Source organism: Puntigrus tetrazona, chromosome 17 (assembly GCF_018831695.1).
Source record: "Puntigrus tetrazona isolate hp1 chromosome 17, ASM1883169v1, whole genome shotgun sequence".
NCBI classification, from domain to species: domain Eukaryota; kingdom Metazoa; phylum Chordata; class Actinopteri; order Cypriniformes; family Cyprinidae; genus Puntigrus; species Puntigrus tetrazona.
In genome coordinates, this window is record NC_056715.1 from 3,257,891 (window position 1) to 3,273,951 (window position 16,061).

General features: G+C 34.1%; 2 protein-coding genes across 2 annotated transcripts in view; one reads left to right on the forward strand and one right to left on the reverse strand.

The window, feature by feature from the left end:
* The window catches only part of smyd3 (SET and MYND domain containing 3), a 139,940-nt gene extending 130,221 nt beyond the window's left edge, over nt 1-9,719 (reverse strand). Inside the window, 1 exon segment of the mRNA XM_043262761.1 lies at nt 9,467-9,719. Within this exon segment, the coding sequence (XP_043118696.1) occupies nt 9,467-9,630 (164 nt within the window). The 5' untranslated portion in view covers nt 9,631-9,719.
* Nucleotides 9,720-9,993: 274 nt separating this feature from the next.
* Nucleotides 9,994-15,607, forward strand: tfb2m (transcription factor B2, mitochondrial). The gene is made up of 9 exons (XM_043263563.1): nt 9,994-10,103; nt 10,792-11,245; nt 11,324-11,415; nt 12,986-13,139; nt 13,271-13,419; nt 13,522-13,611; nt 13,700-13,762; nt 14,543-14,694; nt 14,811-15,607. Exons 2-9 carry the CDS (start codon nt 10,813-10,815, stop codon nt 14,995-14,997), a joined length of 1,320 nt encoding a protein of 439 aa, XP_043119498.1. The 5' UTR covers nt 9,994-10,103; nt 10,792-10,812; the 3' UTR covers nt 14,998-15,607.
* The last annotated feature ends 454 nt before the right edge of the window (nt 15,608-16,061 follow it).

Below are 16,061 nucleotides of genomic sequence, written 5' to 3' on the forward strand. Positions count from 1 at the left end.
CTGCCTGGAAAGGTCACAGTCTCGTATTAAATCTATGAATGTATGAATATGCCTCATCAAATGCCATATCAAATGAAAAGCCATGGTGGCTCACGACAAAATCCTTCCCTGTCATGCATTTCAGAGGATGAAGTTTTGTTTTTTGTGCCTTGACCTAATCTTACACAGGTACAGCGCTGGCACGGTTAGCGTGCGTGTGTGTGTGTGTGTGTGTGTGTGTCTGCTGCTTCAGTGCTTGAGTAATTAATTCCCGCTGTAAGCTGTAGCACCAGTAGCTCTGAGGAACTGATAATTATTCAGCCTGTTTGTGGCTCGTTGTGCCTGAGCAGGTTTCTCATTTCCAGGATTAGTGGCTATTGGCTTCTTTTTCCCCACTTCCCTTCTTATTTTGCTGTGACAGCTCTGATTTGGGTTATTGCAAGCTTTTATCCACAGAAACTGGCTGATATGAGGCTGGTCTCAGGATCACAGCTAACTAAAGAACTCACTGTATGTGTGTCTATATTATATTACATTATATTATATTTTATATTATATTATATAATAATATGTGCATGTGTGTGTGTGTGTGTGTGTGTACATACACACACACACACACACACACACACTTCTATCTATCTATATATGCTACACCTAAAAGTGTGGATTCAGTATGATTTTATTTTCATTCAAGAAACTCAGCAAGTATGCATCAACTGGATCAAAAGCAGCATTTATAAATTTACAATGTTAATAAAATTTATTCCAATAAAAGTATTTTTGCTTAAAAAAATGTATCTTAGTTTAAAAAGCACAGATGTTTTTCAGCACAGATAGCAGTCAATGTCATGAGAAGCGAATCTGGATAATCTCTGAAGGATCAGGTGACACTGAAGACTGGAGTAATTATGCTGTATTTTATCTAAACAAACGCAACCATATGGTTTTTTTTATTCTTCTTTACCAAACCCAAATTTCTGAATAATAGTGTGTTTATATACAGTGTGTCATTTTTTTTTATATACCACTTGCAACGGCAACACATCACTGTTGAGACAGAAAAACATTCAATAGCCACATACACACTATTCACCATTTCAGACGCTTGACTTTGACTTAAATGTGCACTTAAGTGGACATAAGAACAGATGTTTCTGCAGAACCTTGTGCTTTCACTGTGTAAAGAACAAATGAACAGAAGCCTTCTCACATCTGGGTTTTCACTGGGTCACTAACACAACAATGATCATCATTTAAAGCAGAACAGAGCTGAAATATCCTGAAGGAGGTCATAAGACTTCTATGCTTCAAAAATGACATTTCTGCGTTTCATGCGTTTCTTGCTTTTTCTTTGTAATTTATTTTGATATTTACAATTTCTTACTACTAAAAATTGTTTCCAACAAGATTTTTTTTCTTTTTAGTATAGTATGAATTTTGAATAATAATAATAATAATAATAATAATAATAATAATAATAATAATAAATAATGATAATAATAATAATAATAAAAATATATAAATAAATGAAATAATAACAACAATAATAATATTACTACCACTACTACTACTAATAATAATAATAATAATATTTATATTATCAATATTAACAACAACAACAATTATTATTATTATTATTATTATTATTGATATTATTGTTGATATTATTGTTGTTGTTATTAATATGGATATTGTTAATATTATTATTAGTAGTAGTGGTACTAATAATATTCTTGTTGTTATTATTATTATTTTTATTTAGATTATTATTATTATTAATTATTAAACTATACTGTGAAGCTTGGAAGAGCCAGTAAACATTTTTTAAAAACTGTGTTCGTCTAAAAGAAGAAAGTCATATACACCTAGGATGGCTTCGGGGTGAATAAAATATGGGGTCATTTTTGGGTAAACTATTCCTTTAATATAGGTAAGAGGAAGTCCAAGGTATCTGATATATTAAAAATATTTAACCGATGTGACCAATAAATAGTACATGGTGTAATAAATTACTACAATAAAATGGCAAAAAAGCACCTGGAATAATCTTTTATATCTTCTTGTCTCATGTACCACAGCTTAGACCAGCTTAGAGCAGACCATTTCTGTTTAAACGCTCTGAAATATCAAATAGAAGAGGCTTTCATGCCTCAGCAGGAGAAGTGCGAGAGATATTTTCCAGACAGCTGAAGAAAACCTGGGCAGCGTTTCCAGCCAGCGCACTCAAAATCACTAGAGTTACTTGGGCTGAGGATAAATACAGCTTTTATTCCCCTATTGACTTTCAATCAAAGCGAGGACGAAACACAGAACAGCGGTGCTTTGAAGCAGGAGGACAAACGTAGAACGACCCAAACATGATGCTCAAGGTCACAGGTTTGCCCTCTTCCAGCGGCTCTCAGTAGCATGATGGATGTTTTCACAAACGCATTTGCTCACGATACAATGACTAGTCTCGTCGCCATGGCTCTTAGTGCATCTCGTTGAATTGAGTTCAAAAGGGGTACTGGAGAGTAATCCAACAAGTCATTCGTGACAAAAGAGCAGATCGATGGCGTTATCCTGATCTGCCAGAGACCAGAGGAGAAGAAACTGTTCTCCAGGACTTCAGAAAAGTGTGTCAAATCAAGCAAATTAATCACATCTACCAAACAGATATGCTTTACAGTACTCAAAACAAAAGCTTAATTGACAGAAACTACAGATTTTAGTTTTATTAGTATGCAAAATACCTATTTAATTCTTATATAAATAAATAGAATGATTCTGGCTGTTTTTATATTTATAGGTTATATTTATTGGTTCTCTTCTCTCTTTCTTAAGATTACCAATAAACAAGTGTTTAATAAATTATATTTAGTTCATACATTTATTTAAATTAATATTTTATCGGGAAAATAAATAAATCGTTTTATATATAGTAAAAAAAAGCCAGATTCTGAACAATTATTTAATAATATTTAGGATTATTTTCAATTTATATTAAGTTCAAACATTCGTATGAATGTTTTAATAAATTTAGATGATTAAATGTATATTTCTCTGCAAATAAATGATTAAATCCTAACATTGTTAGGAATATAAAGATTTATAAATGTAAACAATTAAAATGACTAACTAAAAAAATAATAATATATATAATAAATAAATATAAAATAAAAAATATAATAAATACAGATCAATTTAAGTGCTATTTAATATATCTTTCTATTTATTTATCCTTTTTTCCGGTGAAACTACTACAAAAAATTGAAATAAAAAAGTTCACTTGTTGCATTAAAAGCACAAATCTATGATACACAGCCCTGATGTCTTACAGAAATCATATGCTGTTATAAAAATATCAGCTTACAGCATCAACCAAAAAATAACGTATTTTTAACAAATGAATACGATTTTTAATCTTTGATTTTCGTGATAGGACAGTAGTGATGTAGCAAGCAGTGAGCGGGAGAGAAAGGAGGGGATGGGATTGGTAGAGGGTTAAGAGGCAGGACTCGGGATGATTTAAAGGCAGAGGAAAAAAAAACAATTCAGTCAATTAAAGTGGCATCAGCAAGCTTTCACGTTTGGCTTTCATGTCACGCTGTGTGTTTACGGCGCTCTAATCAATCTTACATTTAGATTGAAGCAGCACACGTTTCACGGCTGGTTTTTCATCACATAGGCCTGCCTGTCTGTTATGGCTAATGCATAGATAAATTATATATTCATGAATTTATGGAAGGAATTTGCATCTGATCTCCAAATGCTGCGCATGCAAAAAAACTTCCTTCGGCTTGTTTGCCTTATAATTCTGTAATAAATGATTCAAGAACAGATGTTTGCTGACAAAACTGCGCGAAACAAATCAGTGAAGTTAATCACAGAGTCCGCGGCTCGTACAGGAAGAGAGGTCTGAGCATCGCTCCGTGAGAACAGATGGCGGATTTAAAGTGCAGGCACAGACGGAAGCATCAAAGCAACTGGTGACCGCTGACCGGCACTGCAAAAATGGCTCAATTCTGCTTTACAGACACATTTTCTGTGACATCTGAAATGGAGCCAGCTATTTTGCTAGCCTCACATTAGCAGGGCATCAAAGAGCACAGGAAGGTGCGATAAGACGCGGTCATTTCACTGATAAGACATGAGGAGCCTTTGAATGAAAACATAGCTTTGAATTTCTTTATGATTTATGGTGTGCGTGCGCGCGTCTTCTGCGGGTGCCAGAAAAACCCATAATCCATATCATTAAAGACCTAAAAGGCCCTTAAAAGATTAAAAACTACTCAATAACACACCTCCGGTCGTCCTTTATCGTGATGGTTTGTTTATTTGCTGACCTGTGGCTATTGGACGCACGCTGGGACGGGGAGGAACACATTAACCAACTCCTTAATGTTTCCACCCACTGTCATTAGTGCTGGTTAGAAATAAACAGACATTCAAGAGAGGAGAATAGCAATTACCCTCATCTTTGATGTTGCTCTAATTTCCTTAAATGCCCCTCTTGGTTTCTCAAATAAACAAACCCAAGAGGCTCTATGGAAAAGAGACATCTTATGTTATGTTATATATATATCATAATATATCTCTTTTCCATAAATATTAAATATATTGAAGCGGTGTAAAGAGTATTTCTCATAAATTTTATGATATTAAATTATCACTATACATTATATTTCACGTATATGAAATGTCATGTATAACAATAATAATAATGAATTTATAAAAAATGATAATAACATTAACACTAACAATCATAACAGTTATTTTTTATTTTATTATTCTTATGATTATCGTTTTAACTATTAACAATATACAATTCATACAGTACAATGTATATGACAAATACTTCATGCACTGCTTTAAAATGTATTTAAAAAATACTAAATTAAATAATAATAATAATAATAATAATAATAATAATAATAAACAGTGGAGAATTGATAAAAAAATAATAATACCAATAGCAACAACCTTAACACTAACAATAAATATAAATATTAAAAATATAAATGATATTAAAGATAAAAGTGTATAATAATAAAATAAAAATGAACAGTGGAGAATTTCTAATGACAATATTATTATTATTTAAAAAATAAATTATATTAAAGATAAAATGTATACTGATAAAAAAATATACAGTGGAGAATTTCTATTATTATTATTATTATTATTATTATTATTATTGATGTTATCATCATCATTATCATGATTATTATTATTATTATCATCATATGATGTAAGCAATAAAATGACTTTATAAAGCTGTTAAAATAGTTACAGCACTTATGGAAATGTATTATTCATTTTGAAACGCACTTCGCAGCCCTCTGGTACTCTGAAATGCTTTAAAATTAATGCGAGTATCGACAAAACACATGGTTTCACAGCTGAACGGAACTGCAGCTGAGATTTCGGCACGACTCCCGGCTACTGTAATTGAAAATGAGTAGTTCAATAGTGAAGCGGTCATGCATTACACACTGTTTACTGCGGCTTTAAACAAGGTCAGGAGATATTGCATTTCATCAACAGGGTCAAAACGCCGCTGAAGGATCTGACACGCGCTGCAAGACTGACAGCGGCAAATATGCTTTAATTGTTTCGCACTTGAAGCCCATTACAAACATGGGATCTCGCGCAAGTTTGTACTGAAGCGACGTATCTAAAGGTCCCTGAACTTCTCCTGAGAAATCCATCTTCTATAGCAGGTATACATTAACCTTTACGGTGCGCAGTTATTAATATTCATCTAAATTCATACCACTTGTTTTATGAATAAAAACTGTCCATATGCTGTGTCACGGACCTCATTATTCCTAAATTGAGCCCAGGAGAACAAGTCTACATCTGTTGCATTGCTCTCAGCAGGATAGTATAAAAAGAGCAGTTTAATCTACCATGATTAGAAACAAATGATGCTACAACACAACATCAATGTCATGCATCTGAGGGAATCTCAGTAGAAAAATTAATATTGATTCATATTTTACTTTAACCCATTCATGTCATTAACGATTTATAGTAGGCATAGCACTGTGGGTGATACATCACGTTTATATGATATTTCTCTTTATTTCTTAAATACGCAATATTGAAAATGACTATTAAAAATAAACTTATGTAATGCAATATAACAAGTTAAATTATTAAATGTATGCGTGTGGTTTAATAAATATATGTTACATAATACGTTTCATGTTTAAGTCATTTTGAATATTGCATATTTTCAAAATACATAAACACACGTGTAAAACATAAATATGATTTTAAATAATATTTAATATTGTAATAATTTAATAACACGCATACTATGATTAATCAAAATTATGTACATACAATCTTTTTTTTTCATATTTACAAAATATGTAAAATACATAATATATTTAATGTACATACTTTTTAAAAATGTAATAGTAATATTTTGAGTATTTTTGAAAAATATACATAGTATATAACAATAATAATAAATAAATAATGTTTATTGAAATTATATGAAGACGCTATATATGGTAAAATTAAAAATCGTTCATTTTACATGATATTATTTTAAATATTGCATTATTTTAATTGTTAGAAAAATGGTTAATCTTGTTACGAACTTATTTGCGTGGTATATTTTTGAATGTCGTAGTAGTCTCATCTGATACCGTCATCTGTAAAGAGTAAAGTGAGCACTCATTTCTAAAGATACTGCAAAATAATTCTTTGAGCTCCTCGACAGCTCTAGCATCCTTGGGTTTATTCAGAGCAGCAGTCAGGGACCAATACAATACAGAGCTCTTCTGAGCGGATTATTAACGTTCTGTTTCCATGGCGTTTCTTTTCATCCCCAGTGTTCTCCTGGGTGAGTCCATGCAGACGGCTCTCTATAGATGAGCCAGGTTATCAGCAGGACCGAAGCACTAATCCCCGGCCAGAAATGACTGTCTTCCCGAGCCTGTTTGTCTGCTTCTCTGCCTTTCTCTCAAGCGGAAAGATCCACTCCGCAAGGTCACGCTCGGAAAAGCTTTGAGCCGGACTCAGGAAAATGACATACCTGAAATATGATGAACGGCCGCCCCGGCCAAATGGCGAAAAGCAGATGGCAATTAATACCTAGACAGGGAACGGATGAATAAAAGAGAGCGGGAGGAGGGAGGGAAGCAGAAAAAAGGGCTGGAATGGATACCTTAGGGTGTGTGTGTTTACTCCGGAACAAGTGCGCGGGAGAATTAGCGTAACCTCGTTTAAAAATATTTAAATTAATAAAGCAGGCCTACTTAAATTACCTGTGAGAAATATTTAATGTTCTGTGACAGACACTTCTGTGCCTGAAGACAACCAATGGCACTATTTTAGACAGTTATTTGTAGGTTTGATACATCTGCGACTTTGGCACATCTATAGTGTGCTTATAAATGTAGGAAACAAAGATAAATCTACATAAAAAGTTGTATAAAAGCGTGGAAAACACACATATGCCAGTTAAAGGAACAGGCCGGGTTCAGCCAAAACATTTAAAGTCGCTGACATTTTACCAGTTTGAGATGTAGGTGAGTTTATCTCTACAGTTTTGGAGAAATTTATCATTGCACTAGCTGCCCTCCAATGGGCCCTCTGGAGTGAATGGGTGCCGTCGGAGTCCAAACGGCTGATAAAAAAAAATCACAGTGACACACAAGCGATCCAAATGACTTCAACTTCAACTGATGGACCAATCCAAGTCCATCCGTTGACGTCAAAATCTGTGTTTTTGCAGGAAACAAATCCTTAAGATATTTGTATTTAGAAACGGCTGCTTGCAGCTAACATTCGAGCCGCCCTCCAATGGGCCCTCTGGAGTGAATGGGTGCCGTCGGAGTCCAAACGGCTGATTAAAAACATCGCAGTGATCCTGAAGCGATCCAAATGACTTCAACTGATGGACCAATCCAAGTCCATCAGTTGAAGTCAAAATCTGTGTTTTAAGATATTTTTCATTCGAAACGGTTGCTTGCAGCTAACATTCGAGTCCTTTGTCCATAATCGCTTAGCCTCGTCTAAATCAGGAGAGAAAGACGCACAGATCAAGCACAGTTTCTAGAAAACTTTTTTTCGATGATAAAGAAAATCTCCAATCTTCGCTGGAACACATTTACGCACTGTCTGGCTGCCGTGTGATTTCCCCGACCCACACCCCGGGCAGGAATATTTGCGCGCTCTGAGAGTTTTGCCGACTGTAATCAAGTGTCAGAAACGATCAGGCTGCAGAGGGGGCACGAAAAGCTGGTGTGAATTAAATCACGGCGCATCTGCTAGAAACGTCAATCTCGTTACGGCATCATCCCATGCCCGCTTTCCGCTTGGCGAGAAATTACACTCTGAAAATGAAAATACAGTACGCGTCTGAAATGAATAGCAATGATGACAACAAACAAGCCAGACCGCCGGGTCACAAAAAGAAAACTTTTACAAAATGACTTATGATGTTTCGGAAGATGATGACAGATGCTCTCAACAACAAACTTTGCTTTTCTGATACGCAACATTGAAAAGTGAGACTTTTGTTTAAATCTGGCCTGTATTTGGATAGAAATTTGGAGCAGATTAATGTATAACTGCTCTGTCAGAATCGGCGCAACTTGAGTAAACTGGTAAATTAGTTCTGACTCTGAGGTAAATGGTTTCTGTGAACTTCAGTGAATGTATATGAGCTCCCTAGGCCTAGGCCACGTTATAATACAGATGCAATGCAATCATGTAAAAGAAACAGTACATCATCTAGTCTGAAAAAATAAATAAAAATATATATATGTACAATATATAATATGCATGTGTGTGTGTGTGAGTGTATATGTATGATGCAAAAAATATATAACTGACATAATTTCCTAATATTTAAAAAATGAAATGTCATATTTAAGCTTTATATACATACATTTAGACTATTATGAACATAGTTTCTGTAAACTTTACTCAATAACAAAAACCGTGTAGAGTTATTACAAAATAAAAAGGAACAATACTATAGTGTCATATTATTAATTTAATTTTGACTATTTAAGTAAAAAAATCGCTAAAATTGCCCTGGCCAAAAGTATTTTTATTATCAAAAATATATATATATAAAGACTTATAGAGTATTTTATTTTACACACGTCATTAACTGACCAACAGAAATAACAGTCGTGTAAATTAACTCAAAGTGCGACGATATCAGAGAAAGAGCAACGACGCCCCCTAGAGACCACACTCAGAAGTGTCACACATCATGAATCCAGTCATCATACAGACTCATTTCATATCACAAAACATAAGTAAAACGGCAGAAAAGTAGCATGCGGAGAGTGTCACTATCTACCATAGCAAAAACATCTAGTAGAATATTATTGATTATGAAAACGTGATATTTTACAAAAAAACATTTTGCAGTCAATATATTCAAACGCTGCAGCCTAGATATTCAATAATATGAATAGCAGTACCATGACGCTTTTCTGTAAGCTATATTTGAGAATCAAATATGGTTTCTTACCTCTTGAGACAACTTTGGCAGGCAGTTTTCAAGAAATCCCTCGCTATGCAGAATGCATAGGGTTCGCGTGAATGAATCACCTCGCCTGCTTTGACTTCCCGCAGAGCACGCAAACCATTTCCTTTAGCCTCGCTGACAAACCTCTCTATATTCTCAGCCATCATATCACAACAATATCATCACTCGAAGTCAGCGTCCATGTGCCGACATACATTACATGCACATTCCCGATGCCCTGTTTGTATTCAAGACTGTCAACTTTACAAGACACTGCGCAGGTAATTAAAATCCGAAATCGCTACAATATAATTTCACTACACATCAGATCTTCCATCATTATTTATAGTTATGTATTAAAAGTATAAATAGTTTATATTGGGGACAAAACTTACTATATATGAATAACAGAATAACACATAATTTATTTAATAATAATAAACATGAATGCGGAAAATGGACGCACTTTTGAACAGCACGGTACGTTGGCGCGTCGCAGCAATATGACGTATGTTCTGCGCCTCACCAATAGGATTGCGAAACAATCGGGTCAACAACATGCGGGTTCAATGTCACGGACCCGCGTGCTGCGCAGCTATCATTAATGTAGCTCCCGTGGACGACAACCGTATTATTTGAGGTTTGTTTGGGTTAAAATGATCTATAAATGTATAACCAAAAATATGCATGCGTTTATTTTATCAGAGAGATTGATAGTTTAACAAATACGTGTGCTGCCACAGCATGGTTAATTGTGTATAAGCTGAATAGACAGGAGTACGTAATGCACAGGTTAAAGTATTTAAGCTACGATCCAGTGCTTTTAGAGAGTTACTTTTAATAAAGAATGCCGAAATTGCGAGAAGAAAATGTCTGATCGAAATTTAACGTTATTTATACGATGAAACGGCTGTGTTGATGCTCATCTAGTCATTCAAACCATAAAAATAACGTTTTTTTTTCTAGTTAATTGTGTAACTCTGAGATATTGTATGTGTTACAAATTGCTCGTTGTGATTACATCCTCAATAAAATTATTTTATTGTAACTTTTTAAATGGAAATTCATAGGTCGGAATGTTTTGGAAGCTTGCGTAGTGAATTTGCTTATAATGCATATTATAAACGATATAATTATATTACACAATGCATGTTTATATACAAAATGCATAGGCTTTCTATTTTAACCCTCATAAGAAACACTTTAACTTTATATATATATATGCTTATATATATATATATATATATATATATATATAATATAAAGTAGAATAAATAAAACAAATTGTAGGTTTGCATTTATTATTTTAATTGCAAATATGATTTCAGGCTTCAAGCTTGTTGGTCATCATGGCGGCGTGTGGAGGATGTAGGTTCTTTGTCCTGACTTTAAGAACTCTCAGTGGAACGTCAAGATCTGCATCACCCTGCACTCTGCCTTTAACTAAACACAGGACTTTATCCACCTCTGCGAGAAGTTACTCTCTAGACGGGTCAAGGAAGACCCCGGCTCAGGTCGGCAAACCAGAGCGAATTTCTCTCTCTTCAGGAAGCCTTCAGAGGAACCTCTCCGCTGTCGCCGTGCCCCTGCAGGGTCAGTTTCGCCCCCTCTGCCGGTACGATCCTTTAGATTTGGGCGATGTGGATGAGAACACGCAGAAAGCGTTGGCCTGTAAACACCTGAGACGGTTCATCGTAGACCCTGCCCTCGCACAAATCGTGACAGACCACCTCGCTGGAGACATCGATGAAGGGAAAGCTGTTATATTTGAATGTAACCCAGGTGCGTGTTGCTCAAATAATAATCGAATGGCATCAGTATTTGTGTGAATATTGATGTGGGTTTTGTCTCTGTCCACAGGTCCTGGGGTGTTGACACGCGCTCTGCTAAACCGTGGGGCACAAAGAGTAGTTGCCCTGGAAAGCGATACAAACTTCCTTCCTGAGCTGAAGGTAAACATCCAAAATGATCTCATCTCATTCTGCTCACTGTCAGCTTTCATTTCCTTAATAAATAACCTAGAGGTGGGCAATATGGCAAAAGTATCAAAGCAGCATGACAATGTTGGTTTTATGTCGGTTTTCAGACAATTTTCCAATAAATACAATTATTTTATTTTGCATTCCCTATTTCTCCTAATGAATTAAGTAAATATATTTTGGATTGTTCTTAAAACTACAAGAGATGTAGATGAGTTGGTTCTTCATCAGAACAGATTTTGAGAAATTTAGCTTTACATCCCTTTTTGCCAATGGATCCTCTGCAGTGAATGGGTGCCGTCAGAATGAGCGTCCAAACGGATGATAAAAACAAAACAAAAATCCATCAATTAACATCTCAGGAAGTGAAAAGCTCTGTAGGTTCATTCAAATCAGCTGTCTGTTATATTGCTTTCTCCAGTAACAGTCATCTCATTTAAATCAGGCCTGAAGAATTGGTTTAAAAACACATAATATAATATAATAACATAATATAATTTCTTACAAATATGCAGCATTTTATTTAGCAAGACAGTGTTTTTAAAAGCTATTTAAACTCTCACTGTGACGGCACCCAACTGCAGAGGAGCCACTGGTGATACATTATTCAGACAAATTAATAATCTAATAATCTAAATCTTGGCTGGCCTGAAAATAAGTTTATTTTCAATTAAGCTGTTCCTTTAAGTGTAGAAACTGCAGGTAAACTTTTTTATCACGTGTAAAGTTTGAGATTTTGTTATATATATATATATATATATATATATATATATATATATATATATATATATATATATATATATATATATATATATATATATATATATATATATATATATATATATTTTTTTTTTTTTTTTTTTTTTTTTTTTTTACATATGTAAATATATGTATGTAAATTAGCACATATTTCATTAAATAATAACTTGTTTGCATAAACCTAATATTTTAGAAAACGTGTAATACGAAAAATTGTTTTGCAATTATTAATGTAATCAAAAATCTGGGTAATAACTATTAGTTTTATCCTATTCACCCGCAGTGTCTCGCTTTCAGGGAATATTGGCTCACTGCATCTGATTAGACCAATCTTTCTCAAAAACTAGACCAAAGAGTTTTGATATTTTTCCTAATTAAAACTTGATTCTTCTGTAGTTACACTGTGTACTAAGACTGACTGATTTTCTAGGCCGATATGGCTAGGAACTATACTCTCATTTCGGCGTAATGATGGGTGCAGCAGGCGCAATGATATTACTTTATTATTATTGCTGGGGCCATTTTCCGATACAGCGTAATATCATTATGCCTTCTGAAAGTGAAAATGGATCGAAAACTGTAAACCTCAACTGTTTCATTTTAACTGGGAGCTGGAAAATGAGGCTGTTTTCAAAAATAGTGGAGTGTTCCTTTAAGACCTAATGCATGATCCAATATACTGTTTACCTTTACTTGATTATGAAGAACATCAATGTCATTGTAACCGTGATGGATGTTATTCAAAAACCAGAGCACCGGTAAAAATAACCTTTTGTCTTGAAAGCGCCTGGAGAACAAACTGGAAGGCCAGCTGGATGTGGTTCATTGCGACTTCTTCAAACTGGATCCCATCGGCAACGGCAGCATGAAACCTCCCGTCATGTACTCAGAGAAGCTCTTCTCCGACCTTGCCATCTCCGAGGTTCCTTGGTCTGCAGGTTAGTGCCCTAAACATTCAGATTATTGTGGAAGGAAAGAAAGAAGGACAGATGCATGAGGATGAGTAAACAATCCGTTTAAGAAAGGAATGGTATTTTTTTATTATTAATTATTTTTATTTTTTGAGCAGATGTCCCAGTCAAAGTTGTGGGGATCTTCTCGAAAAGAAATGAGAAGAACCTAATGTGGAAGCTGATATACAACCTGTTTGAGCGCCACTCCATTTTCCACTATGGACGTGTGGAGTTGATCATGTTCATCAGCCAGAAAGAATACGCAGTGAGTTTGCATATAACAATCTACGAGAAAGTTCTAGCTATACGAGTAGCACGAGCTTTCAAGCTTGATTCAAGTATGAATTTTTATTTATTTCTCTTTCAGAAACTAGTTACCTGTCCAAGAAATTATAAGAACTACCAAGCTTTCGGTGTTCTCTGGCAGATGGCCTGCGATATTGAGTTACTGCACGAGGTGAAGCATTTTTAGCATTATTTATGCATTATCGTTACCTTTTCTGGGAATAATTATCAACTATTTGTGATTTCTGCTTCATTGCCAGGAGCCGTTGTCATCATTTTTAACTGTAACCAAGAAGAATGCAAAGTCCTCCTCAAAGAACACTGTAAGCATCGGCACACAAGTACTATCATTTTAAGATTTGTTCTAAAAATAGGCTCATTGTCCAACTTTCCTAGAGTTAAACAGTTGAGTTTTACAGTTTTTTTTTTTTTATCTATTCAGCCTATCTCTATGTCTGGCAGAACAATTTAGCTGTAGCTTAGCATAGATCATTAAATCAGATTAGACCGTTAGCATCACGCTCGAAAAAGAGATTCTATATTTTCCTATTTAAAACTTGACTCTCTGTAGTTACGTTATGTACTAAGACTGACGTAAAATGAAAATTTCTAGGCCGATATGGCTAGGAACTATATTCCCATTGCAGTGTAATAATCAAGGAACTTTGCTTCCATACCATAGTCTTAGTACACGCAAGTTTTAAATAGGAAAAATATCAAAAAATCATTTTGTCCAGTTTTGAGTGTGATGCTAATAGATCAGATTATGATCTATGCTAAGCTAAGCTAAAGGTGCTATCACCAGACCTGGAGATCGGCTGAATGGATTCAAAAACGGTAAAACACAACTGTTTAACTTAAAAAAAAAAAAAAGTGACGTGTTCGTTTAATATTGTATTAGTGGTTAAGGAGAAGCACGTCGTCACATCCTTCTGTAACGGATTTGATTGCAGTTCTTCCTAATGAATACCTTGAAATCATTAGTAAATCAGTCTGAATTAATCACGAATCTGAATCGAGCCAAACATTTTCCCACTGAATAAACTCAAATTCTATCGCTATCGAAAAATGAGCTGAGAACTTTTTTTTTTCTTCCTCAACAGCAATCCCAGAGTGATAATCTTTGCTTGGTGCGGATAACTCCACGTGAAGACTTGTTTAACTCTCACCTGACTCCCTTGAACGGCAGCACTCTGGTTTTGATGGTGAAACAATGCCTCGCCAAAAGGAAAAGGAGACTGATAGAACAAATTAAGTAAGTTTTTTTAAACTTTGATGGTTTTTTGAAACAAACTATACATTTCAAATGGTTTTAAACTAGGATAAGGGCGGCTGTATTCATGCTTTGGTTTTGTATCTTGTTTTCCAAAGCTCATGGAGCCCTGGCAGTGGATCAGAGCTCATTTCAAAGCTGGGCTTAACTGACAACACAATGACAGGAGACGTTTACCCTGATGAGTTTAAGCATCTGTTTGAGCTAATGGAGCAGTCCGGAAACTTCGCTGAGAGCTGGCTTTATGAGGAGACTCTAGAAACCATAAAGACTGGTCTCGCATAACATTGCCATTGCCATCATGCAGAGCTAATCAAGGATGAACTACAAAGGACACTGTTTCATGTGAAAGAGACAGCTAAAAAAGAACACTGCATTGCTTAAAGAAACCCAAATCCTTAATGATGACTAAATAGACAGACCTTACATTTTGATAAAGTTGTATTTAGTCATAAAATGTGGACCCTGGATGAATTCTGAGACATTGTTTTGGTGTCAAAAAGAAGATACTGTCACATTTTCAGAGAGGTATTGTCGCCATGCTTAAGCCGTGAAGTCAATAACCATTCATTGCGTACTGCAAGTACACCAGATACCTTCTTGATCTCCTTGATGGTGTGTAGAAAAAATCTCATTTGATATTACAGGAATAAAAAACTCCTTGCAATTCTAATAATTGCATTACCAAACCCATTAATGATGTAAATGTTCAAAACATTCTTGTTTTTGTCATTTTTTTGAATGTCTGTTGTATTTAAATATTTGAATTTTTAATAAACCACAAATAAATGACTACGTTAAAGTATCTGTCTATCAGGATATTATGAAGAACCAAACCTGTGGAAAGAAATGCAATAATAGGACAATAAATTACTTGCTAAAATTATTCAATAAATTTAGTCCAGATTTTTCCTTTCTTTTACAGCTTTATTTGAAAAAAAAAAAATATATATATATATATATATATATATATATATATATATATATATATATATATATATATATATATATATATATATATATACATATATATATATATATATATATATATATATATATATATATATATATATATATATATATATATATATATATATATATATATATATATATATATATATATATATATATATATATATATATACATATATATATATATACATATATATATATATATACATATATATATATATATACATACACACACACAGTATACTGTTATAATTTCATCCACAAGGAGGCGTAGAGTACTATATAATAATCCATGATACCCCTGGAGATGTACAAATCTTACTATGATAAGACTTGTTTTATGAATATTAATTGTTACGAGTTTGGACGGTAACCAA